This window comes from Molothrus ater, chromosome 3 (assembly GCF_012460135.2).
Source record: "Molothrus ater isolate BHLD 08-10-18 breed brown headed cowbird chromosome 3, BPBGC_Mater_1.1, whole genome shotgun sequence".
Classification (NCBI taxonomy): Eukaryota; Metazoa; Chordata; class Aves; order Passeriformes; family Icteridae; genus Molothrus; species Molothrus ater.
In genome coordinates this window covers 47,166,825-47,194,277 of record NC_050480.2, presented here as the reverse complement: position 1 = coordinate 47,194,277, position 27,453 = coordinate 47,166,825, and the positions used below count along the sequence as shown (strand labels likewise).

Below are 27,453 nucleotides of genomic sequence, written 5' to 3'. Positions count from 1 at the left end.
CTGTTTGCCGGGCCGCTCCCCGGGTTATCAGGGGCTGCAGCAGAAGCAGATTAGGGCCATTCACACCGGCAGTTTCCTTAGTGCCTTTGCGAGACCGATAACCCCTGGCGGGGCGGCAGTGACGCCAGCAGGCAGCAATCTGGTCCCCAGGGAGAGCTGCCTGCCCTGCGTGTGTGTTTATCCCCGCAGGTGTGGCTCCTGGAAACCCTGGCTCTCCCTCTGGTTTCTGGCGCCTGCAGTAGTCTCCCAGATCGGTCATCGCGGCTTGTCCGGCTCCAGCCATTCTCCCTGGGGAGCCTCTTCTGGGCAGGATCTAGAGGAAGTGTTGCTCAACAGCAGCCTCATCCTTCACAGGTGGCTTCATGGCGCTGCCAAGGGGTTTGTGCTGAGCCAGCCTGGCTGTGGCACAGCGCGGCCCGCACCCGCTTCCTCCCTCCGCCTGGCAGCCGGTGGGGAAAGGTGTTGGCTTCAGAAAACAAGACGGGCTGGGTGAGCAAACAAGAAGAGGCATGAGAGCAGCTAGGTGTAATTGCTGAGCAGTGCTGCGAGTGGGAAGGCAGGGCAGAGCCCGAGGAGCCCGGGATGGGTGGCAGGGAAGCGTGCCCGCCCGGGTTCGTGCTGCTCCGCTGCCTCAGCCGCAGCAGAGCGCCGGCCTGGCCTGGCCCGGGGGCTGCGCCTGGCTCCCCTCAGAGCTCCTGCCCACAAACGCAGCACTGAGTGCATCTACTGTCCTCACCTTCGGGAAGCGGCGAAAGCAAAGTTTGAGGATTTTTGCACATGGCTGTGAATGTGTATTAGCTCGCTTGGCCCAGGATATAGTGAGGCACTGAGAATGAGTGTTTACTGAAGTGTACCCTGGCATCCTTATCCTTCCTTTGCAGCTGCTATTTACCAGGCAGCATTTGTGGTGAATGTAGCTGGCAGGAAACATCGTCTGGAATGAACTGGATGAGTTAAAGAATTTTTCACACTAACATTGTTGCAGGCATTTGAAATACTTTCACATGAGAGCATATTTTTGTAACACTGAATTAAATTAACATTGCATGAAGCCGGCTCAACTAAATCGAATTTACCATCAAAATGTTTGGTGTTTTTGTTTTCGGTCCCCGCCTTGTTTACAGCTTCTCTGTGTTAGGCTCTGTGTTGCAGAGGGATCATCTCCCTCCCTCCACTGTATTGACACGCTGTATCACAAATGTGGCAGCAGCACAGCTGATTCTTCAGCGCTGGGTGGGGGGTTTGCTGCGGGGGGGGTGAAGGGTGAGATTTAGACTTTCTTTTGGCAATTTAAGAAACTCATAATGAAAATGCATTCATTCCTGTTTTAGTCAAAATGGCCTGCTGTGACACTATTTCTTTAAGAAACTTAGACTGCTTAACTGGAATGGGAATGTCTTTTTTAAAACTTGCAGGAATAAAGTAGCAGGATTGCTTCTTCTATAGGCTGCTCCGAGATTGAGAAATTGCTTTCTCCATTCTGGGCTTTAACTTGACAGTCAGATATAATTGTTTTTCTTGTAGTTTGGTAACCCATGACTGGAACTTTTTCTTTATTTAACTATCATTCCAGAACCTGAGAAAACTGCTTAAAAATAGATCTAAAAAGAGATCAGATCCCACAAAAACAGACAGCCATTAATATGCATGTCACCCCACCATGCTGAGTCTTTCTTTGTAGGTTGTGCAATCTACTCCTTCCTTTACCCATTGCCTTTGTTTTTTTACTTTGTTCCTTGTTTAGATTTCATGTAGTACTGTTATCCTCTATTTTTTTTTCTTGAGAAAGTTTCTAGCAGATTGTGGTTGGTATAGCTGTATGGGAACAGCTTATTTTGGTCGAGTTATTTATTTGAACTGGGACTCTCTAAAACCCCCTCCTTGTCATCAATTTAACAGAGATGTTCTGACAGTGTATTAGTCATTACTGGGGTGACACGAAGCAGAATGTAGTTCTGGAGACGCCCTTCCAGTGAAAGACACTGAGCTTTAAACCCTCTTCACAGATGTGCAGAGCTGTACTAGCCATGCCTAACTCCCTTGCATGCTTAATAGGCTTTTTGCCTATAAATCCCCATGTGCCATTGAGATACTGGATCTTAGTAGTAGGGCTGGATTTAATGGGAAGCCTGGATGTCTCCAATTTATCTCACAGCTCCTGCCCTCAGTATTGCTTATGGGGATGAGTGGGGTGCACTGCTGCTGCCACCCTGGTAAAAGCAGCAGAGGGAAAAGATCTCCCTGCCCAGCTCCCAGAAACAGACTCAGAGCCGAGGCTTTGTCTCCAGAGCTCTGACAGCAGCATGGCCATGCAACAGATGAAGTAAACAAACCAACAATACAGGCATTTTTGTACAGAATAGGTCTATTATTCTTCCTGACAGCATGACTCGGAATTTGAGTTGTCATTCTTTGTATTGTTCCTTATTTAAAAAGAAAGAGAAAGCAGAACAAGGAATAATACAAATGAGACAGCCTGGGGCTTGTGCTTGCCTATAGGATATTCTTAAGATTCTGTTGGCGCTACAAATTGGAACAATTTTGAAACCAGGTCCCTGAACCCAGCTGTATTCTTAAAGCAGTCGGGCATTAAGTCTGACATGCTGCTGTGATTTATTCACCCAGGACTGCTATGCACACCAATAAGCAGGAATCTATAACCAATCACTTACCAAGACTAATCCATTGATCACTCACTGTACAGAGTTTTCCTAAGCTGGCTGATGTGGCTCACAGTCATACTGAGTAGCATCTGTGTATGAATGCCCGCTCCTTTTCAGCCCTAGGTGAGGTTTAGGCAGGAGGATGTTGGGTGGGCTGTGGCAGGGATGCACACTGCTGCTCCTGAGCACTCTGAGCAGGGAGCCCTTTCTGTGGCAGGCTGTCAGGATGGATTCTGCCCTGACTGTCCCTGCCAGGCAATGGCTTCTGGCAGGAGTCCATGGCCAGAAGGCTGCTGGAAAGGTGCATGAAGCTGTCAGGAATTTGATACAGCAGTTTGTGGCAACCCTAACTCAGTAAAGCCTCAAAAACTTGCATCAGATGAATTTGGAGCCCTTTCTGGTCATTTGGACTGGAAATCCATACTGTATTCTGGGTACAGAAAAGCCAAGATGGATTTTGGGAGACAGCCTTTTCTGCCTTACTCCAGCAGAGCCTGGCTATGCCTCAAAAGCAGTCCTTGGGCTTGCTGAAGTATCAAGGGTGGGGATGTTTCACAAAGATACGTCAAAAGAATATGGAGTTACACACACCTGAAAATACACAAACTCCCTGCCAAGGGGTAAGAATTTTGTCTTACCTGCTTGGTAACCTCCTCACCTGGCTAAGGAAGTCTTCTGGAGCATTCCCTTGGTTGGCGGGGGTGGGGGGGGGGGGTATGACTGCAGGGAAGCCCTGCACAAGGGGGACACCCAGCATAAATCCTTATTCCATTTTTCAAGAGTGTGTAAACCTCAATAGGGCAGCCTGGAAGGTCTTTCATTCCACTAGACCATTTCTGTTTACACATCTGTAGCATTTAAACATTGCAGGATTGTTTAAATGCATTTAACATTTAATGCATTTATGTTTATGTTTAAATACATAAACAATGCATAGATTTTGTTTAAAGGCATAAACATTGCATGACAAACTCAGTTCATGATTTTGAATAATTGGGGGATTTGGCCTGAAGCAAACAAACTGACAGTGGAGGAATTAAGGGGAACCACAGCATATCTCTCCATTACTGACAGATAATACATAACAGATTAACTTTATTGGCAGATAAATGAATAAATGATTGAGAGTCATATCCATTAATGGCAACCAGCAAACATCTTCCCCACTTAGTCTCTTGATACAGTTTACAAAGTCAGTGCCTAGATGGCCAGGAATGCCTCTTGCCTCCCTCTTGCAGCAGGAGGTGGGAAAATGGAGTGGAGAAGCAGCAAGGAGAAGAGGGTGCCTGAAAGGAGGAGGAGGAGGCATGAAGCACTCTGGTAGGCAAGTCAGATGCAATTAAAAAGTCTTTGAGAGACAAGGAAAAATGAGGAAGCAAGCTCACAAAGGCATCCAGCAAGAGGGGCAAATGGGAGCAGACCCACAGTCTGCTACAGGAGGGCATTAAAATGTCCTGGTTAGGATATGTGGATAGGGAACACAAGGGAACACGCAAATAATTTATCTAGAGCAGACTGTGGCAACCAGTGAGTGTCAAGGGGTAGAGGCACAATAGGAGGAAAAGGGTCACACATGAATTAATGCCTCATGCTCACAGACCTAGGTACCTGGATCAGGCACACAGTTTGTGGTAACTGGGAGTGGGGCTGTGGCAGAGCCTCATCCCCAATGGGCCCGAGCTGTGAGAAGCAGGTGAGCAGCACTGAAGGCAATGAGACCTGGAGTGCCCAGGGGCACTGACCAATCACCAAAGGGAACAGAGGGCACAAAGGTGCAATGCATCAACATGAGGGTATAAAATGTTGGGCTAAACAACAAGAAGAGTCAATGCTTGCAGCCTTCTCAAGTGATGTGGTGTTCCTGTGTGTGGGCCAATGCTTGAAGGCTTCTGAAGTGGTAGGATGTTACTCTGTATGGGTTGAAGCTTTCTGAAGTTGTATGATGATACTCTCTGTATTGTGCCTGTCTCAACTGCAGCTTGTGCTGTGGCTTATGCTGTGACACCTGGAGGTGTTAGAGCACTCCACACTGGAAGGACACAGGGTACACATAGGATTGGTGGCATGGGGACCATTGTGAGCTGCAGGAACTTCTTGTGTGGCACTGGGAGAAGTCCAGTCCCTTTCTCCCCATGTCTTTATTGTCTGACGCATAGTAGAGGCAGCATATGCAATGAGGCTCTCCTCAGCAGTGCACTACACAAGACTGATGGCAATACAATTTTCTCGGGAATTTCTTGTTATGCATTTGCTATTTTCCGTGAATGTAAGGTGGGAGAGTCAGCTAAAGGTAGTTCACTGGCTTACTTCCTACTGATATTTAAAATTTGGAAGCCTAAGCCTTCTCTTTCTGATGTTGTGGCTTTCAGCAGAGGTTGTGAAGCTTTGATTTCAGTGGGGAAATTGATCAACTTGAAAACTGAAAATTGGTTCTGTCTGACACTGCCATACAAATGAGACAGAGTGCAGTGTGTACTGTTCTTTTTGTCCCTTTTATGCTATAGATTTCCTAGTGTGGGGTAGTTGTACCAGGCTTGTGAATGCACACTCATTTTTAATTGGATATTTGTTATTAAACATTTATAAAGTTCACAAACATACAAAACATATGGAAGTCTTGTTGAGAAGGATTTAGTCCCTTTGTGACTATATACAAACATTCGAATACTTGAATCAGACTGAATCATGAGGTTAAAAATAGATTGGTAAAGTCTTCAGATTTACTTTCTAAATTTTAAACCCTGTGGAGGCATATGGAAGAATTTAAAGTTAGTTCACTTTAATCTCTTTTTCTGATACCAGAAGGAGTAAACAAGGGGGTTTCCTTTCCTTTTCTTTTAATGAAAACAGGAGATTCACAGGACTTGAAATGAAGCCTTGAGAAGAGGCAACAGCTTGTTTCCTGCTTCCTTCCCATTTTGTTTCTGCAGGGACCCTCAGCTCTTGGGCTCAGCCCTCCACCCTCCTGCACCCTCATCCCACATGCTGTCCTTTCCCTGCTGCTTCTGCCTCTTGCCTCTCATGGACAGTTGGCATTGTGCTTGGATGGGCTTAGGCTGCTCCTGATCACTTTGGCCACAAGGCCGTTGCTACTGAATGTAAATGTGGGTGTAAATCCCTGGCCTGGACTGTGAGGATGGCTGTTTGTAGTATGCATCTCGCCTAATCTCAGCCCTGGTTCCTCTTCCCCCAGCAGCAGGGATGGTTGGTGGGGCTGGGATGTTGTGCAGTTGCAGCCTGTGCTGTTTGTCCCTGTAATACTGAGGTCAGGCCCTCTTTGTCCTCGTAGAGTGTAGCAGAACCAGACCCTCCAGAATTGCCCAATTTAATAGTTGCAGATGAAAAGGTCACCTATAGCAGCTGGAAATAGCTGCTGCTAGAGCACAGCTTTGCTTTGCAAATGCAGGAATTGCTGAGTTGGAAGGGTGAGCTTATGCAAGTAATGTGGTGTGGGGCAATTATTTAAAATCATCAGAGTCATCATCATCGGTAGAAAGTGGTTTTCTCCACTTCTGGTACTTCAAAACAGCAATGCCATTTTTGCCCTTCTAAGAAGGACATCAAAACATTTTTAACGTGAAAGGATGAAGTCTGAGAGCCTCACTGACTTACAGTTGTGTGGTGGGATTTTACATATGACACTCCATCTCAGAATAATTTTTCCCCTTTTGAACTGGTAGTGTGCCTTTTATAGAGTATGATGGATTTTTAATTTGCTTCCAAATAGAGCTAAAAGGTATTTTAGAAAATTATATACACGGATCTTGCTAAAGGCCTAACATTTTAAATCTTTCATGAGTGTGTGTGTAGTACATATGCCTAAGAGAAATTTTTCTGTGTATGTGTACATAGGAATAAGTCACACAGTTTTCAACACATTTACTTGCTTTCTGTATTCCAAGCTCACTTTCATTTGTGCAGCTACAAAGCTTCTGCTGTTTTCAGTCCTAGATAAGATTCAGAGGGCCACAACAAATTGGCAGTACAATCCTTATCAGCCATTTTCATAAGCGGCAGAACTCGGGTTGGTCCAGTCTGGAGAGGAAGCTGGGAAGGGACCAGCCTGGGCTGGGCCAAGGCTGCAGTCTCTGGGTGAAGGGTACCCTCAGGGTGATGCTGGAGTGCTGCTGGGGAGCAGGGCTGGCTGCTCCCTTCTCAGGCTGGAGAGCCCGTGTGTTCCAGGCACAGACCTGACACATCGGTGTTAGTGGCAGCAGCACGTGGTGCTGGAAGTGACACATGTCTAGCAGGAAAGGAAGAAGGTGTTTTCAAAGGGGGGGGCTGCAGCCAGATAACTGCAGCTGGGTGGCTCTGCCTTGTTTGAAGTGTAGTGCTGGGGAGTCAGCAAGGCCTTTGGCTCAGCTCCTGTGAGCCTTTGTATGTGCCTGTCAATTTACTTTTTTGTATTTTAAGGAGTGGTTACCCAGCATTTTTAGGACACATGGCTCTTCCTCAGGAATGGGACTGTTTGGCTTGCTGATGCTTTTCATCTGGAGTATCAAGTACAGCTTTGATGGCTGATGGAGTTTTTTGCCCTTTCTGTGTCTGGATGTTGATGGAGAAGCGAGTGGCACAGACACTTTGGAGAATAGTCTAGGCTGTAAAGAAGAATAAACTTAATCATTCCTGCCAAGGCAGTTGCTGTTCATCAGTGTCAGATGGTAAGTCACTGAGAGCACTCCATCTTCATATATTTCTATATTGTATCTTCAAATTACTTCAGACTACATTTATGCCTTTTAGAAATCTGTCATATAGTTAATTATAGCTGAATTTAGTAGTTCCTGGCATTGAATATTACTTTCAAACTGGTTTCACCTGAGAAATAGAAGCATTACACTTCTGCTGCTTCCTGTCCTCTTAGACAAAAGGCAAGAAATTAAATTAGGCAGTTAATTATCATTACAGGTAAGATTTAGGTGTTGGTTTATACATTTGATTTATCCCTTAGAATGAAACTTGTGGATAAATATGAATGTGAGGAATGTTTAAATTGCAAGGAAAGAGAGTGATAAATACAAATTTTGAGAAGTAGGATATGGATAGAAATTTAGTCATGCTGAGTATTGTTTTCTCTCTCTGCTTTAAATATTAGTGAAAACTTCCTTCTTGAATTTAGCTTGAATTCAGGTTGTTTTCCATTTGCTACATCTTCTAATTAGTCACCCACTGACATTGTTTTAGAGGCAAGAGACTGAATGTTGCTCCTATGTGTTCACTTGGTTTAGATCTAATTTTCTCTTCAGGACATCCGTATGGGAGAACATAAAAAAACTTCAATGATTCATTGGGTGGCTGAAGCTGTTACTACTCCCCAGGGATGGCACAAGAAATGAAATCTCAATTAAGAGTGACTTTCCTTACAAAGTAAAGCCTTTGAATCAGAGCATACCTCTGAGCCTTTTGTCTGCCAAATGGGTGGGGGTAATTCAGTTGAGAAAATGCAGTCAAGATGTGAAAAAACGTGCCTGGGGGCATCCAGTGTTTCCAATGATGCACTGATGTTAGCAACATGCTGAGCTTTAAGATCCCAGAGCACAATACAACAGAATATTCACTTCTCAGTCTCTGGGAATTAAATTAGGTGTCAAACCAAAGGCCTTTAGGGAACTAAAATCAGCAAATCAGTTTGGTTTTCAGTTGGAACTTTTACATGACTTAGAAACTTTGTGTGTGTGAAAGCTTATGGTAGTATGGTTCTCTGCTGGCATTGAAATGAGGACTTGTCACTTTTAATGGCAGTGCCTTTTATATAAGCCAGTTGTGACTTGGAAACTTCAAAAAATTCAGACTATACTTCAACAAAATAAATTCTAAAAATTTTAAAAGTATAAAGTGCACTTTATAGTACTTTATAGTATATGCTTTATAATAGGTGGTATAAAATTGATCTTAAAATTCTTAATTCTTCAAATTATTAGTGTAGGGTAGGCCTGAACTAAATTATTTTTAAAGTTCCCACAGAGACCACTGTTCCAACTACATATGTGGATTTCCACAAGTTGATCATCTCACATATTCTGTTACATAAGAATTTTAAATAAAAAAAGAAGAGGACTGAATCTAAATGTGTATTCCTCTGAAAGGAGAAAGTAGACAAAGTAAAAAAAAAAAGTAAAATATATTGTAGTGGTGCTATACATCTGGTTTAAATGAGTTTGAAGTACACCACTTCAAATATCTTGTAAGAAGGTATGACTATGGAGGGAGGATCTCTTAAGTGAAGATTGTCTGTTTTAAGGTATAATAATAAAATTAAACAAACTGGATCTTATTCTATAGTTCTTCATAAAATATGAAGAGCATCTTTAATGCTTTAAATTTTCTTCCTCTTATAGGCTGTTGTAAATAGGCAGTATTCTTGATCTCAGCTGCTCAAGTTTAGGTTAGGCTTCCTGAATAATGAGAATTCTCCTGTAAACAATTCTCCCCCAATATATTTTTTGTTTCCTTTTATGCTCAGTGGGTTTTTTCAGTATTTGAAAAATGCTGAAACTGTATTTTCATGCACTGTAAAATCAAAAGGACTAAAAATCTTTCCTCTCCATTTCTATAAAAAAAAGCCTATGTAACTTCATGTAGAGGGGCAAGGAAATGTCAACTGTCATAAATTCTCAGGTTGAAGGTCTTCCAACTGAGCTAGTGGTAACTCCCAGGCAATTGGTTTTTTAGAAGGACATGTTTTGTGGACCTAATAACTAGGCCTCTAGGTTATTTAAGGTGCTCTCCTCTGGACTCTTCATAACTGCTTGAGATTTTTTTGAAGTGCAGTGTTAGAAATGAGTCTCATAGCCCAGATGATAGAGGTCTTGCAATGCTGAGGAGAGCAAAAGATTTATTTTATGTGCCATCTGTTAATAAATCTTTAATGGTTGCTTTTCTATGACAGCAGGAAAGAAGTTGACTCCTGCTCAGCCTGAAGCCTGCAGATGCTTTTGTGAGAACTGCCACAGGGCCAGCTGTCTCCCATCCCCTGTTCATCCTCCTAACTTATTTCTTCCCAAGTGAAGTATTTTGCAATAATATGTCCTTTTTGCATACTGCTTCCCCTTTGTCTTAGTCCATTTCTCTTATTTCCATATCCATCTGTGTACCTAATCTGCTCTCTGTTATTCCTGCAGCTCTTTCTAGCTTTCTGCAGTTGAAAACTCAAATCAGGTTGCATCATCATCATAACAGACATGGTCCTCTCTTACTCAGGGTTTTTAGTGCTTTCTGCTGTTCTCTGCAGGCTCAGGCACTTCTTGCAGATTGCTGCTGAGCACCATGATCTGGAGAGGATGGTCACTGAGGCCCCAGAAGGGCCTCAAAATGAATGTCTTGGTCACAAGACTCAAAATGTGAACAGTTCCTAAACAAGTACACTGTAAGAATATTGACTAGTGTGCAAATGTCTTGATGCATCTTTCCAGTTTGATGAGGAACTACTGGCAAGTACTTTTTGATGTGATTTCCCTGTTCTGCACAGTTTCATGTAGATCCTTCTCTTCATGAATGTGCCATGTGAAGCAGCATTGGGAACCGTGTAAAAATGGAGATATATCTTATTTGTTTCCTTCTTATTTGTAAGGTGTATTGTTGAACAAGAGTTAACTTTGACAGTAATTTACAAAGTTGCTCACAAAGGCAAGTGACCTCAAAGTCTTCATGTGCTTAGAAAATAGTATGTGTGTTTCTTTTCACACTTTTTCCTGCAGATTTACGTCAGACTGAAAGATCAGTGGGGCCCATGTGAAACCTACTTTTGGCCCATAGAGATAAACATTTACTTGCCTTTTCTCTGTGCTCTGCACTGTTGTGTCTGGATCTGTGCTACTGACCTCTCCAGACCTGTGTGGAGGGGGATTTTGCTGTCCATGGCAATGACAGCTGGAGGGCAGAGGCAGTGTGGACCAGGGTGCTGGTGTGGGGGAGCCTGTGTCAACCCAGACTGCTCTGGTGACCTCTCTGGAAGTGAGAGGACACAGTTTCTCTACCTGTTTCATGCCCAAACCACATCTGTCATGACCATTTCCTCTCACATATCAAAGATGTGCTTAGTGGCCTGTGGTGTTTGTGTTTCAGCAGCTTTTGGACAGTTAGGTCTCTCTGCTTACCAGCAGGTTCTGCTCTGTGTGGTACTATTCAGGAAAAATCTTTATTCAGCCCAGGTATGGGCTGAATCTTTATTCAGCTTTATACCTGATGTAGTCACCTGACGTAGGTGTTGAACAGTATCAGAACCTTTGTTATTTTCCTCCCTTTTTAATGCCCTCAAACTAACTGGGCTTTCTGCTCTGACTTTGAGTTTGGGATGAGTTTGTTACCTCTGAAATACAACCACAGGCCTCTCCCCTGCCTATCATTCCCAAACAAGCTGTACATTTTCTACATTAGTAATTCAGTTGTGTGAATTCCAAGAAGGATATCTAACTGGCACTAGAGAAACTTACTTTTTTTTAGCAATAAGACATCCAGTTGTCCTGGTTTATTCTTCATGACTTTTATTAGCACACAGGTTTTTAATATGATAGCCAGTGTTTGCTATTTGTTGTTGTCCCTTTTGTGACCTTACAGTGAACTCCAGTATCTCTTTTTCCCTCTCCATAGTTAGTGCTCTTTTTTTTTTTCCTTTTTCCAATCATCTGCCTGGGTTTTGACTGTTAGTCTGCATTGTTGTAGTTGAGAGGGAAGAACTTAGTTCACTTTGTTGTCTTCTGTCTTTCTTCATGAGATGGATAACAGCAGGATAGTGGGGAATCTGTCATGGAGCCATTATTCAATGATCGAAGAAGTCAAAGCGTTCTTGGCAGTGTCCCCTGCACAGCCTGTGTGTGCAGCTCCATCATGTCTGTGTGCCCCTCTCTGCCTGGTGTGTTACTTGAGTTGGTAGGGTCTAAGGTGATGCTGAGGCAGCCCCTGCGCCTTCTTGCTTAGCCCAATTATTGTCCAAATTTGTCCCATTTTCCCTAGGAAAACATGAGTTTGTTTTTATGCATTCCCTGTTCCACTTTTTGAAGTAAGAGAAGCTTTCTGTCCTTCCTGAAAGAGACCAGAACTCTTCATGGCAGGAGGTCACTGAGGTGCCTGAGCACCTGGAGAGGAGCAGAAGCACTTCCCACACAGGCAGGGAATGCCTGGGCTCCTGATAAATTGAAGAGCAAACAACATCAAGAGAAGAAAATCAAGATCCTAACCAAGGGAAACAAACTTCTAAACAGTTTTAAAAAAAAACTTGGGAGAAAAATCTTGTGACATCTTAAAAGTGTTTGTCATTTCCTTGAAAATATTGTGACCACTTCCACCACTTGATTGCTCCTTCCTCCTTACTTTAAAGATGGTGCAGTTTAGGCAGTGATGGTGCAGTCGAGGGCCTCTGTGCTACTTAGTCACCTGACTTCTTGGACTTTGCCATGAGAACTGATTACTAAACTGACCCAGAATAAGCAATTATCCCACGTACTTTTTGTTTGCAACACTTTCCATGGATTAGCTGTGGCTACCATTAGTACTTAGTGTTCAATGGCATTCCCTGCATGTTTAACCATCGATCTGACACCATAAATTTTCTAGTTAGTTTCAAACTCTCAGCCGCAAAAATGATTTGCAACTTTTCTGTATTCCTGAAGATGTTTAGGCACAGATGCAAATCAGTGTGGTGAATTTAAGACTATTAAAAACCTAAGAAATTTTCCTAATGACTTTATAAGGACTTCATTAAGGTACTTAGTGAGGTCTCAGAAGTCCATGAACCACAAGCAGAAAACCACAGTTCAGATAAAATCCGTTTAGGAATTTGTGGTGAATTCACAATGTTTGTTACCTGCATTACTGCTAGTAAACAAGAGGAAGCATCTGCTATCTATTTAAGCAGCAAAGATTAGCAGCAGAGGTTTCAAAAGCAGTCATTTTATTCCACTGATCATGACCTGGAAAGGCTTTCAGGATTTAGATTATTCTAAATGTCTCATTTTTCATTCCCCCCTTTCACCATATCACCATATAGTTTTCATTATGGAAGAACATGAAATCCAGAAAGATGTGAGTGCTTAAAATTAAGAGATATTGCTGTATCATATAAACTTGGGTTAGTGCAGTTGTAGTTAAATCCTCTATGATTCTTCATCTTCAGTACAGTGTTAGTAAATGATGACCATGGGTCCCTATGATGTAACATCCACTTCTTCTATAATTATCATTAGTATAGCTTTACATGGAAAATACAATTGAAATACAACTGTTGCTCTGCTACCCTCCACAATGATCATGGTGCTGATAAAATTCTCCCAACTATAATACTTTTAGTTCTCATGAATCAAGTTTCCCTGCAAAAAATACTTCAAAAATAGTCAATATTTCAGTTTCTTCTGAGACTCTGCATTTTTACACGCACTATATAGTACAGAATTACTACTTTCCTGCAAGTGCTTCCATGTCTTTACATGATTTGGGACTTGGAGCATTTACCCTTCCCATTTACAAGAGTGTCTCCTTTCAGCTGCTTATTTTCTCCTGTTGTTGCTGTAATTTTTTTAGCAGGTTTATTTCTGTTATGCTTCATTGTATAACTGTTGCACCGCAAAATAGATCATTTCCTAAAATATCTTTGCTTTCCTAGAGTCATGGAACATGTGATGTGCAGCCTGTACTGGTGCATGATTATTTACAGCACAAGGAGTACGGATAGTGTGGTCCCATTGGCAGTGCCCTGGACCACAACTTTGGAAGACCCTGATTTCCTTTTTGGCTCAATTACTTATTTGCTGTGTTTCTCATAGCAGATAACTTTAACTTTGTGCATCTTCACCCTCTATTTCTGACTCAGATGTACAGTGAAAATGCTTTTAATCTGAAAGCAACGTTACATACAGTATGACAGATCTTGTTCTTTAGGTGATGCTTCTGTAATAAACACTCAATGCATATTAAGTAATAGTAGAAGAGGTACCAAAACATCTTAGTCAAACAACAGAGGAGATCCATTTGGGCAAACATTTGTCTCAAGAAATTTACAGTGTTCTCTTGGGGGTCAGTGCCTGTCCGCACAGAAAATCTAGAATTCTCAGTAACTAGGGTTCCAACACCTGGTCCCACTACTCCTAATTTCTGACTTCTGTATTTATTCCTGCACTATTTATTTCTAGACTTTTCAGAATCTTATGTGTAGACAAAACCTCCCATTTTACTTCACACATTCCTCTGATTTTGGTAGCTCTAGTTTTGGTAATGGTGTCACTAGTTATTAGTGCAAGAATTATAATATCTTCTGGGTGGCTGGCATCGTAGTTTGGGAAAGTTGCTTTGAAAAGAGGGAACTCCCTTTTACAGCCACCAAGGTAATTTTCAGCTATGATGAAGTCCAACCACTGATGATTTTATATTGAGTTCAGTTTTTACCGGAGAAGATAGTTATACCAAGGTGGGGAGGAAAAAAGCTCTTTTCACAAGCCTTGGTAATAACTTTGTATCCATGTCAACACTAATTTTCTGTTTTGTGCAAATTTCATTAGTTTTCAGACATTTTAAAGCAAGCCTGCGTGGCTGATGCTGAGAGGCTGCAGGAAGGGAGTGCTGGGATTTCTGTGTGCTCAGTGCAACAGGGAGAACCCTGCCTGGATATTGAAGGAGAAAGGAAACTTCTTGCTGCTCCTTTGCACTGCTCTTGTTTCCAGAGAAATGAGTGGGTGAATTCTGATTGGCATTGTACCTTTTGCAATATGCAAGCTTAGATTCACTACAAATGTGTTTAGACCCTTCTGGAAGGGAAATGAAATACATAAAGTGTAAGTTGTCAACTTAATTCTTCTTTCAAAATTTGTATTTGAGGGGAGGGAATGTTTTCCTGTCAGTGGAGTCTTTAGCTATAGTTTTTGCACCTTCAAAGTTATAACAAAACTGACTCTGACTTTTGTGGTATGGCTAAAGTGTGGAAAGTGTTTCTTTTTTTTTTTTTTCATGTTCTGATATAAAATACTACTGAAAAAAAAAGAATCCAAACTTTTCCAAAGTACTTTTGCTACAGAAAGCTCTAGGACAAAGAGGCCTTTGTTTCACATGGGTATTTAAATCTGTGGTAAACTCTTGCTCTTTTGTGTTTGGTGGGTTTTTTTCTTCCCCAGACAGGTGCCATGGAGCTCTATGACATTTGTAGAGCAGATGGGATGCCATTTTACTGTTGTATCTAACTGACAGAACCTTACACTCTCCATGCATCCTGCCTTGGAAAGTGTGGGCCTTGGAGTTTCAGTGCTTTTTTCCTCAGGAGCAGCTTGTTTAACTCACTGCTGGATGAAGAGTGAGAGCAGTAACTCACTAACTGGCCTGTAAATACCTCCTTGGTGCTGAATTTGCCATTTTGGTTGATTGGTCATTTGCTGCGGACCTGGCTACCATGCATTGTATTAGGTATGGCCACAGATGCTATTGTGTGCATGTATTTTAATAGAAATAGCAGGACTGTCTGTGAAATCCCATAATGACAGGCATAATTGAGTATGCGTAAACAACACAAAGATGTCTGTGAAATGCTGCCTCTGGAGATGTGTGAATGCACACATCCCTCTATGCCTCCTTCCCACTTGAGATTCCCAAAGGACGGATTTTGCAAATGTCCAGTTTGGGCATTCCAGAAGTGGTGGAGATATTATTTCCAAAAGGCTGGTGGGTGAGAAGGTCTCAGAGAAGAAAATATGTCCCAATTATTTTTGCTAATCTTAACATGCCACCATCATGCTCAATTCTTGCACATATGTATGTCTCATACACAAAACACGTAATAACTGTTTCAAGTGTAACCTCACCTGAAGGTTGTACACTCCCTGGCAGGTCTGCTGTACACAAGAAAACCACACTTTCAATGTGCTTCCAGCATTTAAATCCTGAAAGATACATATGTTTCCCCAGAAATTGCCTTTTGGAGAAAGCAGGTGACAATTTCACTTTCAGAAAGGTAGCTGTAATTAATAGTGGTTGGCACTGGATATGACCAAGAGGGATAGGAATATCCAAACAAGTATTCAATGCATTTCAGTTGGAGTATAAATGAACAAACAAACCTCTTGCCCACGAGCAGCTGTAATTTTTAGAATTACTCTTATGAAGCATATTGAGTTTGAGATTCTTGGCTTCCTTGTGCAGCAGCCTGTCCCTCTGGCAACTGCCATCCCTAGTCATATCAGTTACATGCTGCCACAGCCACTCAAACATCTTGTGCAAATGTTAATATTAAAAGCAGGCCAGGTGGTTGCAAACTCTGGGATAGATCTTCAGTTCAGGAGCAAAATGAGGATTAGGCTAGTATTTACAAATAGCCTGTATAAAAGTTCTCCAGTTGACAATGGCTGTTTCTGTGGCACTGTCATGCAAAGCATTTCAATGTCCTTTGTGGATCCTTGATACCTCTAAACTCTAATTCTAACTTGCAGCGTTCTATCTTGGCCTTTTGGCATGAGTGTCATTCAGACTCCTTTGGAGTAAGTGCTGGCTGCTGTGCAAAGGACTTCACAGTCTGGTTTAAAGAATTAAAATACAAAAAGTATTTATTAATAAAAAAAGAGAAATCTTAAGAGGTTATGTAGCCAGCTCCAAGCCCCAGAGCAGAATCCGTTGTACTGAAATAATGGGATGTTGGGAGGCTGTCAAGAACAGGTTAGACAGTGATGAAGGCACCACACTGACCCCAGGCAATCAATTCCATTACTTTTATGAACATTGCAGTTAGAAAGCCTTTTCTAGTGTTTAACTGAACACTGCCCCAGCTGCAATTAAACCTGTTCATTCTTGCCCTATCCCCAATAGATAGAGAAGTTTGTTTTTCTTAGTGAAGGAAAGGTTTTACATATTTGAAAATTATTATCCTATTCTCTGGCAATCTTCTTTTGTCTTGGATAGAGCATCCTCATTCTTTCAATCTCTGCTTGTAAGCATCTCATTTATGTGGTTGTCTTCTACATTTTCTCTCGTTAGTCCATGTCAGTCCTGACATCTAGGGCACACTGGGTCGAAACACAACCCAGAACTCCAGCTGACAGCTTGGGGTTGGTGAGCAGTGCACAGATTGCTACGTCTTGCAGGCAGTTCTGTATCCTACTGGCTGTACTGGGTACTCTCTTGCTCTTCTGTAGTAAGATGACTTTTTTTTTAATGCGCTTTCAGGAGCTGTTTTCAAGCACTCTAGCTGTCTATCATCTGTAAATTTAATGAACATATTCTCTATTCTACTGGCCAACCTCTTAATTAAAATATTGAAAAAGAGATCCCTGCAAAACCTCACTCAATATATTTTTTTCCCTTTGGTGCCAACCACTGAAAACTAATCTCTGAAAGTGTTTCTTTCAAGCAGTTGTGTAGCACCTTATAATGGTATCAGCTGTGTTGTATAAGGTAGAAACCTTATTAAATTCAATATGTATTCCAGCTGCTGCTACTTCTTCTCCACTACCAATTATCCTCCAAAGTAGGAAATTAGGTTGATTTGACAAAATTAATTCTTGTCAAATCCATTTGGCTGTTTAAAACTCTTACAGGATAATATGGTAGAAAAAGAAACATTATATAATTCATTCGTGTGTTTTTCCAGCCCCGTGCTTGCCCTCCCTTAGCCTTCTTGAACTCTCTTCTTCATGAGCCCTCATTTATAATTACCATGGCACAGAAGTGAGAACAAGAGATGGAGACAGCAGTCATTATTACTGCCAAAATCCTTGTGTCTTGAAGCCAAGCCTGGGCATTCCTGGATGCAAATGAGCAGGTTAAGCTTATTTGAAAGCACCAGACTCACTAAGTACTCTAATATTGTTTAGCCCTTTGACACTGCCCTGAATTTTCTGTCATACCTGAAGCCTTTTATAGTCCTTTCTCATGCATCCATATAAAGCAGTCCAGCTATTTAACCTTTGTTACCTGTGTACATACACACTTAAGGAAGTGGGTTCTAAAATATTTAAAACCTGTTTCTCCCTTGCTGGACTCTATTTCCAGATCAGGATAATTTTATGCATGTTGGGGAGTCATTTGAATAATTTTCTGTTTGCAGACAAACATAAACACTAGCTAGGCAAGTACAGGCAATAGAAAGCATATGTTTAAATTGTGTTTTGTACACTGAAAACTGATTTAAGTAACTATCTAAGAGGATAATTATATTTCCTTTCTATTCATAAGAAGGTCGTATCTATTAGTATTTGGAAAATGCTAGGAGTTAAAAGGTATCACAATGTTTGAAGCATGCTTTTGAGAGGTAAGGAATTTGTCTTTTTGACAATCAAAAGGCAATCTTTTCTTAGATCTGAATGCACATCCAGTTTACATATACAAACATAATAAATAAATAATAATATAGAATTATAGAATAACTTTTCTCTCTGGGAGTTTTAGATTTCTATATACACCCCTGAAATTTGGTGAGTAATGAAAATTGTCGTCTTACACTGTGCTTATGTATTCCCTAAATGCCTTATGTGTTACCATGGGAAACCTAAGGGCCACATGGGCTTTTCAGACTTGTAGGCAATTGCTCAGATAGCATACCCCTTAGAATCATCCATTAAAACCACCCAAAATAATTCATGGAGCTGCGAGTCATGTGAAATTAAGTCATGGATTGTATCTAGCCCAAATCCTTGTGTGCTCACCACCCATCCCTGCTGCTGCTTCCTCAGCAGTCGGGACAGCAAATATGCAGAGTATCCATAAGGTCACTTGGCTTGTCCCTAAGACATAGGGTTACTACTGCTCTCTCTTATATTCCCCTCAGTAATATAGCTACTTTTTTCATTCTTTTTAATTCCCTTTCACATATTCTGTCCTCAGTGACACACAACAATGACCAGAATGACCAGTTTGTATGCACAAATAATGTCATTGTTTTATAAGCCGGTATTTCAGGGCTTAAAAACACATATATTTACTTCATTGCCCTGAGCTACACCCTCTTGAGCCTTCTTCTGCAATCTGGCTTTCCCCTTGGTGTTTACACACCCTTCATGCTTTCAGATAATTGCTGCATCCTTTCCAGTCCCTCTAACCTTTCATCTAGCCAAGCAACAGTTGTTTGTTTAAATGTATTCTCACAAATAACATCTTCCCACAGAAGTCAAAAGGAACATGTGATGCACTTGTGGGATTGAGTGTATTAGTAATTTTCAAAAACCCAAGTCTCTATTGCTTTTTGTTAGTCATATATTGCTACAGGATACACATTGTACTGAAGCAGCATATTTGGCCTTGTAAAACAGAATTGCCTAATTATTACATCCTTGCAAATGAAAATTCAGGTTTTTTTCTGAGAACTAGAGCTACCAGCCTACTCTACATATACTTAAACAAAAAAAAAAAAAATTCTTGTAAAACTTCATCAACATGGAGCTAGTGCAGTAAGCTCACTGCCCTCAAGGGCTGTTTTATCATCATTGATGCAGTTGGTTGAGTTGTGGAGGGTAAATTCCTCCCACTCACACCACCACAGTCACAATAATCCTTCTGTTCGTGAACTTCCCAAAATATTTATTGAGAGAATAGCTTGGAGGTATGTTTTCAGCAATGCTTAAGCCTGTTTTCACTTGTCGGTTTTTTTTTTTTATATAATTACATTTTGGAAGGGGGTTGGCCAGTGCTTAAAAGCTGAAGTCTCAGATAGATGGCTTCTTCTCATTTTAATTACTTTGACAAGCACCTCTCCTTTCCAGCTGAGCTACTCTAACTGGAAGCAGCTGCTCCTTGGAATTACTCCCCCTCCTTGCTGTGTTGCAGAAGTAATAAGTGTCTCGTGCCCCTTCAGTGAATTTATGGACAAGAAGTGCAGTGTGGGCCTTCTTGTATAGAGCTGTTTCTCTCTTTCCTCTAGGACTGAATGAAGTTTTATGAAGTGAAACATGCTATTAACAATATAGGAAAAATGTAATCTGCAGATTGGATATGATTCTCCATTTCTTTCATAACTCTCATTAGAGAGTGCAAAGTAGGTTTTATTATATTTTTCCATGGCAATTTCAAACTCTGATTTGAGAGAGTCCAGAGTGATTGATGGTACAGCTTGCTGGGCAGTGAAGAATAAGGCTTCTCTAGAGGAGCACAGGATCTGTGAATCAAGCTCATGCCTGTGTTTACAGCCACAGCTGAAATGAATACTTATCATCTTGACTACATTGTCAGTCTTGTGAATGCTCCAGATTTCATCACTGGCTTGATGATTTATTTAAAATCCTAGCACTTGCAGCCAGTGATGTAAAAATTTCAATTTGCTGCTGTTTTTTAAATAATGGAAATGTAAATTCTGGGGTTTATTTTCCAATAACAGGATGAAGACCTAAGTGCACCCTAATGATTTAGACAATTGAAGCTGAAGCACTCCAAAAGTTTTACTTTTAAAATTTCATTATATTTAAATGCAAGTATAATATTCAGGTCCCTGGCATCTGTGATTTTTGAATACTAATCATTACACCAGAAATTGCAACACAACTGCTTTTCTGCTTGCTGGTTAACTGCCATTTCTTTTTCCATAAACTCTTTCTTTATGTGGATATATGGGCTTGCTGCATGGCACAAAGGTCAGTCAGGGGTGCAGCTCTGACGTGGGGAGGAGACCCCTGTTTCAGTCAGATGTGATGCTTTGGAGAATGGGCAGAAAGCATTTAAAAGGAAAGATAGGGCAGCTGTTTGGAAAGTGAGGGAAGGGAGCTGATGAGAGCTGTGTCTCGGGATGGAAGCAAGAGGAGAAGCCCTGGGGATGGAGCAGGAATTACCCCAACAGAAATGAATCTGAAAGAGGTTGAAGCCAGTACATTGTTATCCAGTGGCTGCAGTAGGGATAATTGACCTCAGGCTGGCATGATATGCAAGCAAACATCAGATGATCACATCTGGTCACCTGTGCCTAGCTGAGAGCATCAGGGAGGCAGGTTTCTTTGGTCAGCTTCTGCATTAACTAGGCCCACCTACTCCTTCGCTGCTAATATATTTATGTGACTTACAACACAGGCTTTAAAAGTGTAAAGCCTAAGCTCAGTTCTGAATCCTTGTGGGACTGAAAGTCAGGCTTTGGTAGGGTCTGTTTTCTGCTGGTTCAGATGGAGGTGAGAGGAGGGGGAGAGTATTAACTTTCAGAGAATCATTTGAGGAACAATTTTTATTCTGCTATGTTTTATGGCACTATTTAATTGGTAAATTGAGGAATTGGTGTTAGGTGAAGTGCGGAGGAGATGGCTTTTGGATGGATGTGATCTCTTCTGAATGAGAAGCTAAGCAATTCTTCCTCTTTTGTTTTCTTCCAACTGTTTATAGTTAACATGTTTGGATCACACATACTTTGTTGTAATAATACTTTGTTAAGGGCAACTCTGTAAATTTTTCTCTCTATAATAGGCAGATAACGTTTTTATTTAAAGATCTGAATTTGCATTTCATGCTTGCTTGCTTTTGCAAAGATACAATTAATGAAACTGAAATTATTGAAAGCTCTTGGGTTTCTTTTTCCAGGAAGTATTACTTTTAAAAATGTTCGTTTCCCTTTCAAAGATAGATGCAATAAGAATCATCTCTGAGGTGCATACATTTTTATCTTAATCATTTGTGCTGGTTACAAAGTAGTAATGAGCAGTAATATAGGTGTCACTCTGTGAGATTGGTCATCTCTGTTGATGCTCTTATCTTACAGCTAACTTGGAGTGATACTTACATCAGCACTGAGCATCTCTGAAATACACAGTTACCAAATACTACTCAGTTGTACCTTATGCTACTTTTATGATGTGCTTTAGGGTGAGATCATCAGACTCCTTTTCATTAGTAATTTACTAGGAGTTTCACAAAGGAATCAAAGGACACCACACTTGGAAAAAGGACAGGCTGATGTTCTACTCCCAGTTTTGAGGCTAGCTTTTCACCTTTTTTACTTCCCCAGTTCTAAAATTATCTGGGAGAAGAGCAGCCAAAGGACACTGAGCTAAATACTTCTGTCTCTATGGCCTTTGTAAGTCTCTTAAAAAAAGATTTGTATCCATCCCTTCCAGCAGCCACTTAGGAAAACAATGCAATCTGTAGAGCAACCTCCTGTGAATGATAGTGCAGAGACTACCCCTAGGTACCTCAAAAGATGCTGAACTCCTTTTTGAAAAAATAATTAAGGTTTAGAAAACATTTTGTAAAAAGTGCTGCAGAAAGCTAAGGAAAAAGTGAATGCTAACTATTTCAATGCTGACAAGAAAAAAAACAACACATCAAGACTGGTTTTGCTGTGCAGGTGGAGAAGAGGGGATGCTGAGTTTAGATGGAGAAGGCAGAAGTAACACAAAGAACAAGAGTCTTAGTAATTTCTGGAAAATCTCCAGACAGTGCCTGGCATTGTGGGAAAGCATTGGGAGTCCTGATCTGCAGGCACTTCTGGAGTGGCTTGATGTGCACCTAAGCAGGATTGTGGCTGTGGCTTCCCTTGGGATATGTGCTCCTCACCAGTGATGCTCCAGCTCCCAGAGCCCCTCCACTGGCTGAGCTAGTGCTACCACCTTGCAGTCAAGAAATGTGATGCTGTGCTCCATGACTAGCAGGGGAACTGGGTAGGATACGAGAGGCCTCCATGGAGCAGGAAGGGAAGGAAGTCAACCTTTCCTTTCTCCTTATGAGTCAAAAGATATCCTTCCAGGAGGGCTGTGATGCTTGCTGTGTTTAGATTTCTTTTCCTTATATGATTTGTCATGTAAAGTCACAGCTACTGTATTTTAAATGAAGCCTGACAAGCTTCACAGTACTTCTGTGTCTACTGAGTGTGGTGCTAGCCCAAAATATTAAGACTATAGGAATAATTCCACTGGGTATATGTCTCTCCACCTTCTAATTTTTTAATCTAGTAGAATACTGATATCTAGAGGAATGATAGATTTGGTGTGTGATAGATTTGGGGAATGATAGATCAGTGTGCAGAGTTCAGACTTCTGTCAGAATAAAGCAATTTGTTGTTCCTAACTGTTTTCTACTGATATAATTAAACAGATTTAACTCCATCTGGTTTCTGTTGGGCATATTAGTGTTCCACTCTCACTGAGATGTGCTACTCTGGTCATGAGGCTGGCAGTAAGACTGGGAGCTGACAGCTAAACCTCTAAAAGAATAAATAATGATTTCTGACCATACAGCATATAGTATGTGATCTAAATACCATCGGTTTTAAAGCCACTGGATAAGTATGTCTGTATCACTTCTAAAATCAGGAACATTTTATTTTCTCTAGTTGTCTAACTGGCAGGTGCTGAAACGTGACCCTTTTGGAATATATATGCATGGATCATGGATGGATCTTGTACTCTCTCACAGTTTATGCATGTCATTCTAGGAGGGTCTGGGACAGTGATAGCCTGTTTGTCAGATCAACTGATGGGTCAGGTGTGTGGGTCCTCATTCTGTCCCACAGCAGAGAGCAGTTTTTGAAGCAGCTGCTGACATGTCTGCTTTCTGTTGGAGAGCAGCTGCTGGCCCCTTTGGCTGATACAGGTGATCCTTACTCCAAAGGACTATGCTACCAGAAATAGTAATATGACTTAAACAGTTCTTGAGGAAGAACTTAAGGGGAGAAGTAAAAGAAATTATATTTTAGAAGGACTTAGAAAAAAATGTAGCAAGGACAATGAGATAAAATTGTTTTAAGATGGATCTTGATAAGTTGATGGGATGAAGCCTACAACCATTAAGAGCTGCATTTCCAGTCAGACTCTGATGTGAAACTTTGCGTGTTTCAATTTGATGACCTCCACTGAGCAGGAAGAGTGAGAGAGCTGAAAAGAGATGCAATCACTGGTAATAGGTGTTCCATTGTCATGTGCTTGTGTTAAGAGTTTTAGGGCTTTGGCAGGTCACCTGCAGGAGCTAGCTGGAATTTTTATTTCTCCCTTTCCCTGCAGCCTCTCTGCATACAATGACTTGCTTATTTATTTCTCTGAGGCTTTGATGTTCCTATTTGGACTTGATCTACTGGGCAGGGTGTTGTTAGTGATGTTGAGAAACCTCATGTGTTTTGTTCATGCACGCAGAGTTAATTGCCAGGTCTCTGAGCAGGAAGCCATTTCCCTCAGGTCATTTATCAGGAACTCATGAAATTTAGTGTCCATTTACTCTGTGGAGCATGATCCCCTTTCCAAGGCAATCTTGCATATAGTTTAAAATTGATTGATTTAAAAGTGCTCAAGGTTGTTGATTTCCTGGGTTAAATGCCTTTAATGCAGGTGACAACAGTTGTGATAGTCTGGTTATGATAGTGCATGTTGGCTTTTCCAGTTTATTTTGATGCATATTTCAATTTTTCCCTATTAAATGCTTTGTTGAAACATTTATGTGACATTGGCGTGAGATGGCACACACTGCTTTGGAACAGAAAGTTTGTCATCTATTGCCTTAATGACTTTGAGGTTTGTGCTTTTGAGAGAGAACAAATTTGTCCTAGTGAAGGCCATCTCCCTAAACACTCAGTAAAGAAAGGAGAAAGATGAGCTTCTCTATGGCCACTTAACCTGGAGCTAGGAGTATTGCTCTAGAACAAAGTTCATCTCTCTTGAATACAGAGCAGTGCTCTCCAAATTGGTTAATCCTGCCTGGTTTGTACATGTGGGGAACTCATATTAACTTTGCACCCACATGTAGCTGATGGAGTGATAGGAAGACAGGCTCATATCCACAGTGCATCTGCCATAACTTGGCAGGACTAGATTGACCACATATGTGTCAATTGTTTCCATCTCCTCTTCAGAGATTTGCAGAACAGCCACAGGGAGCTTCATAGCCACTTTGTGACTGCAACACACTGGGGAATCGTATCAGGATTACTGCCCAGTGCTGCCCTGAAGGTGCACAGTGACAATTTTTTCAAGATTTCTGAAACACACCTGGTCAGAGCTCTTGTGAAATGTCATAAACATCTCAGAAAATTTATAAGATTTATTTTTTCCAATAGCTGTAGAGAGGTCCAGCACAAGATGCTTTTAGAGAGTAGTCTTTTGTAGATGCTGGCGTTATCATCTAGGCAACTACAGATAAAAACTGCAAACAAAAACTGTATTCTAACATGCCAAATTTCCAATAATTTGTTATTTTCTAGTAGCAGTTGTAACACAAAATACTGCACTCATAGCTGGGCTTCAAAACCCTTTTAAGATCTGATTTCCTGCTTTTTCTAAAACTCCTATACTCTTGTCGCAGCTGAATTTTGTAAAATACTCCTGGGATTTAGTTTTGCAGGACATTGGCCTCATTAAAATAGAGGAACCCTGTCCTATCTAGAAGGAGGAGTGATTCTACTCGAGAGAAGAGCAGGGAATAATTTTAGCATGTCATATTCATTTAATGTCTTGTGAAAATGGCATGTTGTAAATGTCTGAAAATGCATAAATACTATGCAAGACCATAGAAGGTGGTAGCTATTGTAAACTGCCTTGGATTTGTTTTGATTCTCTCATGTCCATTTGCTTTTAAAGCAACTGTGCCTGGAGTCATGTGATTTTGCAAGATCTCTCTTTCCTTATCTCACTTTCTTGAAATCAAAGGCTCTGTGTCTCAAAGGCTGAGGGGAAGACTGCCACAGCCATGCATCATGCTCCTCTGATGAAAGCTGCTGCCACCACAGAGCGGGTGACATAATGGCTCGGGAAGCAACTCTGGGACCACCACAATTCACAATCTAGTTTCTGTTACCTGTACTGCAAGGCTGAAAAGTGTGGCTATTCAGGGCCTGCTTCTGTAAGTGATGTAGTCATCGTTGCACAGAAGCAATGACCTCGGTCGGCAGGGAGGGGCCAGGCAAGTGGGAGTACTGCCCCTGGCACCTATTTGATCTTCATCTGTGGCTGCCCAAGACACAACAGTGAGGGGAGTCAGGCTGTGTGCTGCAGAGTTGTTGGTTTGTTTGTTTTCCTTAATATGCCTCCATCTATAAAAAAGACAAAGTACAGAAGATAGTGTGTATGATGAGATCAAGTGAGCCTTGTTCAGATATTTAAAAGTGGATTGACATTATTACTGTAAGTGGTTCAACATGAATTTCAGAGGGTCAGTCAGTAAATTACCCCTGAGTAATTAAACCAGTTTTGAGTTATGCAAGCCATCTCAGAGTACCAATAGACTTCACTGACACGCCTTTAGTCTCGTACTTCATAGGCTTATAGTTGTGTACAATTTCAAGGTCAATTAGAAGAGATTTTATACCTGGTTTGGGTCTTTCATTATTTCTCATTACTAGTCAATAAGATGCATTACACAGGGTGTATCCTACATGTGCATCCTAAAGGAGGGTCAGTCATCAGTGGTTTCTTTACCACTTTCCCTCAGCATAATTTTCTTTGTTTTTCTGCCTCTGCTCCCCACCTCCTTTTCTCTTGGAGGTTCAATTGGTGCTGCTAACCACTCCAGCAAAAGCTGCAGTAACAAAGTGCTTAGAAAAGTCTTGTCCCTTTCTTTGTGTGGCAGTTGATGAGAAAGGAAGTGTTTTGGCCAGCTTTTCTCTCTAGTGCTAGCCTGCAAACTAAATCTTAGCTTTGAGGACAGAAAAAGAGCATTGTTGAGAACATTGAGAGAAGATGAGTGCAATAACCACACTTTCCTTTATTCATTCTCCAGATACTATTTTTAGCCCTGACAGCAAATGGTATCATTTGTTGCTCCAGCCCTCCCCAGGCCACCAGTGCTGTGCTGGGAGCCTTGTCAGCTGTAGAGCTGGTGAGTGAGCTGAGGGGAGCCTGGTGCCAGGGGACCCCAGGGCTGAACAGAGAGCCTGGAGGGGAGCACAGGTTCTAGGGCAGGCTCTGAGTTGTGTTTAGGTGGTGCAGGGCATGTAACATACAGCCTGGCAGTAAGCAGGGCAGGAGGGATATCGGAGGATTCACTGGCTGCTCAGCTTTGTGAGCTCTCAAAATGCTTGGCCAGCATGTGACAGCTGCGTATCCATTAAATGCATCGCTTTCCCTGCCACCCTGGGCAGACAGGTGCTTCCAATAAATAGCAGCTTGAAACAGGAACTTTTCAAAAAGCATCTAAATATTTCAAAGCTTAGGAATGAGCACTAAAAGATTTCCTTGCTGCTGGTCCCAGCAGAAGCTGGGAGTGAGGTGTGAGGTGGTGGATAGGCCTTCAGGTCATTCTGCTGACCTCTGCCGCTCCTTCCAGCAGTGGGGTTTGGCCACTGTTATTTAACGTGCCTTCCACGAGAAGTGTGTGTGGGGGGCACTCAGCAGTTTCCCAAGTAGCATGCAGGAGCATCGCTGCTGCTGTCAGTAGCTAGTAATTATTTAATTTGACTATAATGGGGATTGGGGGTGGTACCAGGGAGCATGAGGCACAGGCGTAGGGGGAGGCAGCATTCTCACAGTCCCGCCCCAAGGGCGATAGGTGACAGACCACCGCTCCTCAGGAGAATGACGCGGTCCCGGTACCCAAACTCTAAACCTGAACTAACAGGGTGCCCCTTGCCCTGCCGCAGTGTAACGCGTGTGGCTGACACCTCGTCCCAGAGAGTCTTTCCCCGGTGTTAAGAAAGCGCTTCTGACTTGGCGGTCAGGCGAGGCACCGGCACGGGGGTAACGAGGATGGCAACAACAGGAGCTACGCCGGCGACCACGCGTGTCCCGACACCGCTCTTGACTTTTGGGGTGCGTGCAGCCGCCGGGGCGGCGCTGGGCCCTTTGTTGCCGCCCTGGGGCGGCCACATGCGCCGGGCGAGCCCCCGGGCGGGCGGCGAAGGAGGGGTTTGGGCCGCAGCGGCACCGCCGGCCGCTCTGTCGCTGGGTCGAAAGTTGAGGGGCGGCGGCGGCGGGGCCGTCCCGCGGTGTCCCGGGGC

At 42.1% G+C, this 27,453-nt stretch overlaps 1 protein-coding gene across 4 annotated transcripts in view; it reads left to right on the top strand.

Moving 5' to 3' along the window:
* The window catches only part of LOC118684776 (SAM and SH3 domain-containing protein 1-like), a 535,928-nt gene that overhangs the window by 387,190 nt on the left and 121,285 nt on the right, over positions 1-27,453 (top strand). The window contains exon 1 of one of the 4 annotated variants that reach the window (XM_054514250.1): positions 27,183-27,265. The exons of the other annotated variants lie outside the window; for them this stretch is intronic. Within the exon in view, the coding sequence (XP_054370225.1) occupies positions 27,203-27,265 (63 nt within the window). The 5' untranslated portion in view covers positions 27,183-27,202. Of the gene's footprint in view, positions 1-27,182; positions 27,266-27,453 lie in introns of those variants that run through there. 4 annotated transcript variants of the gene reach the window in all.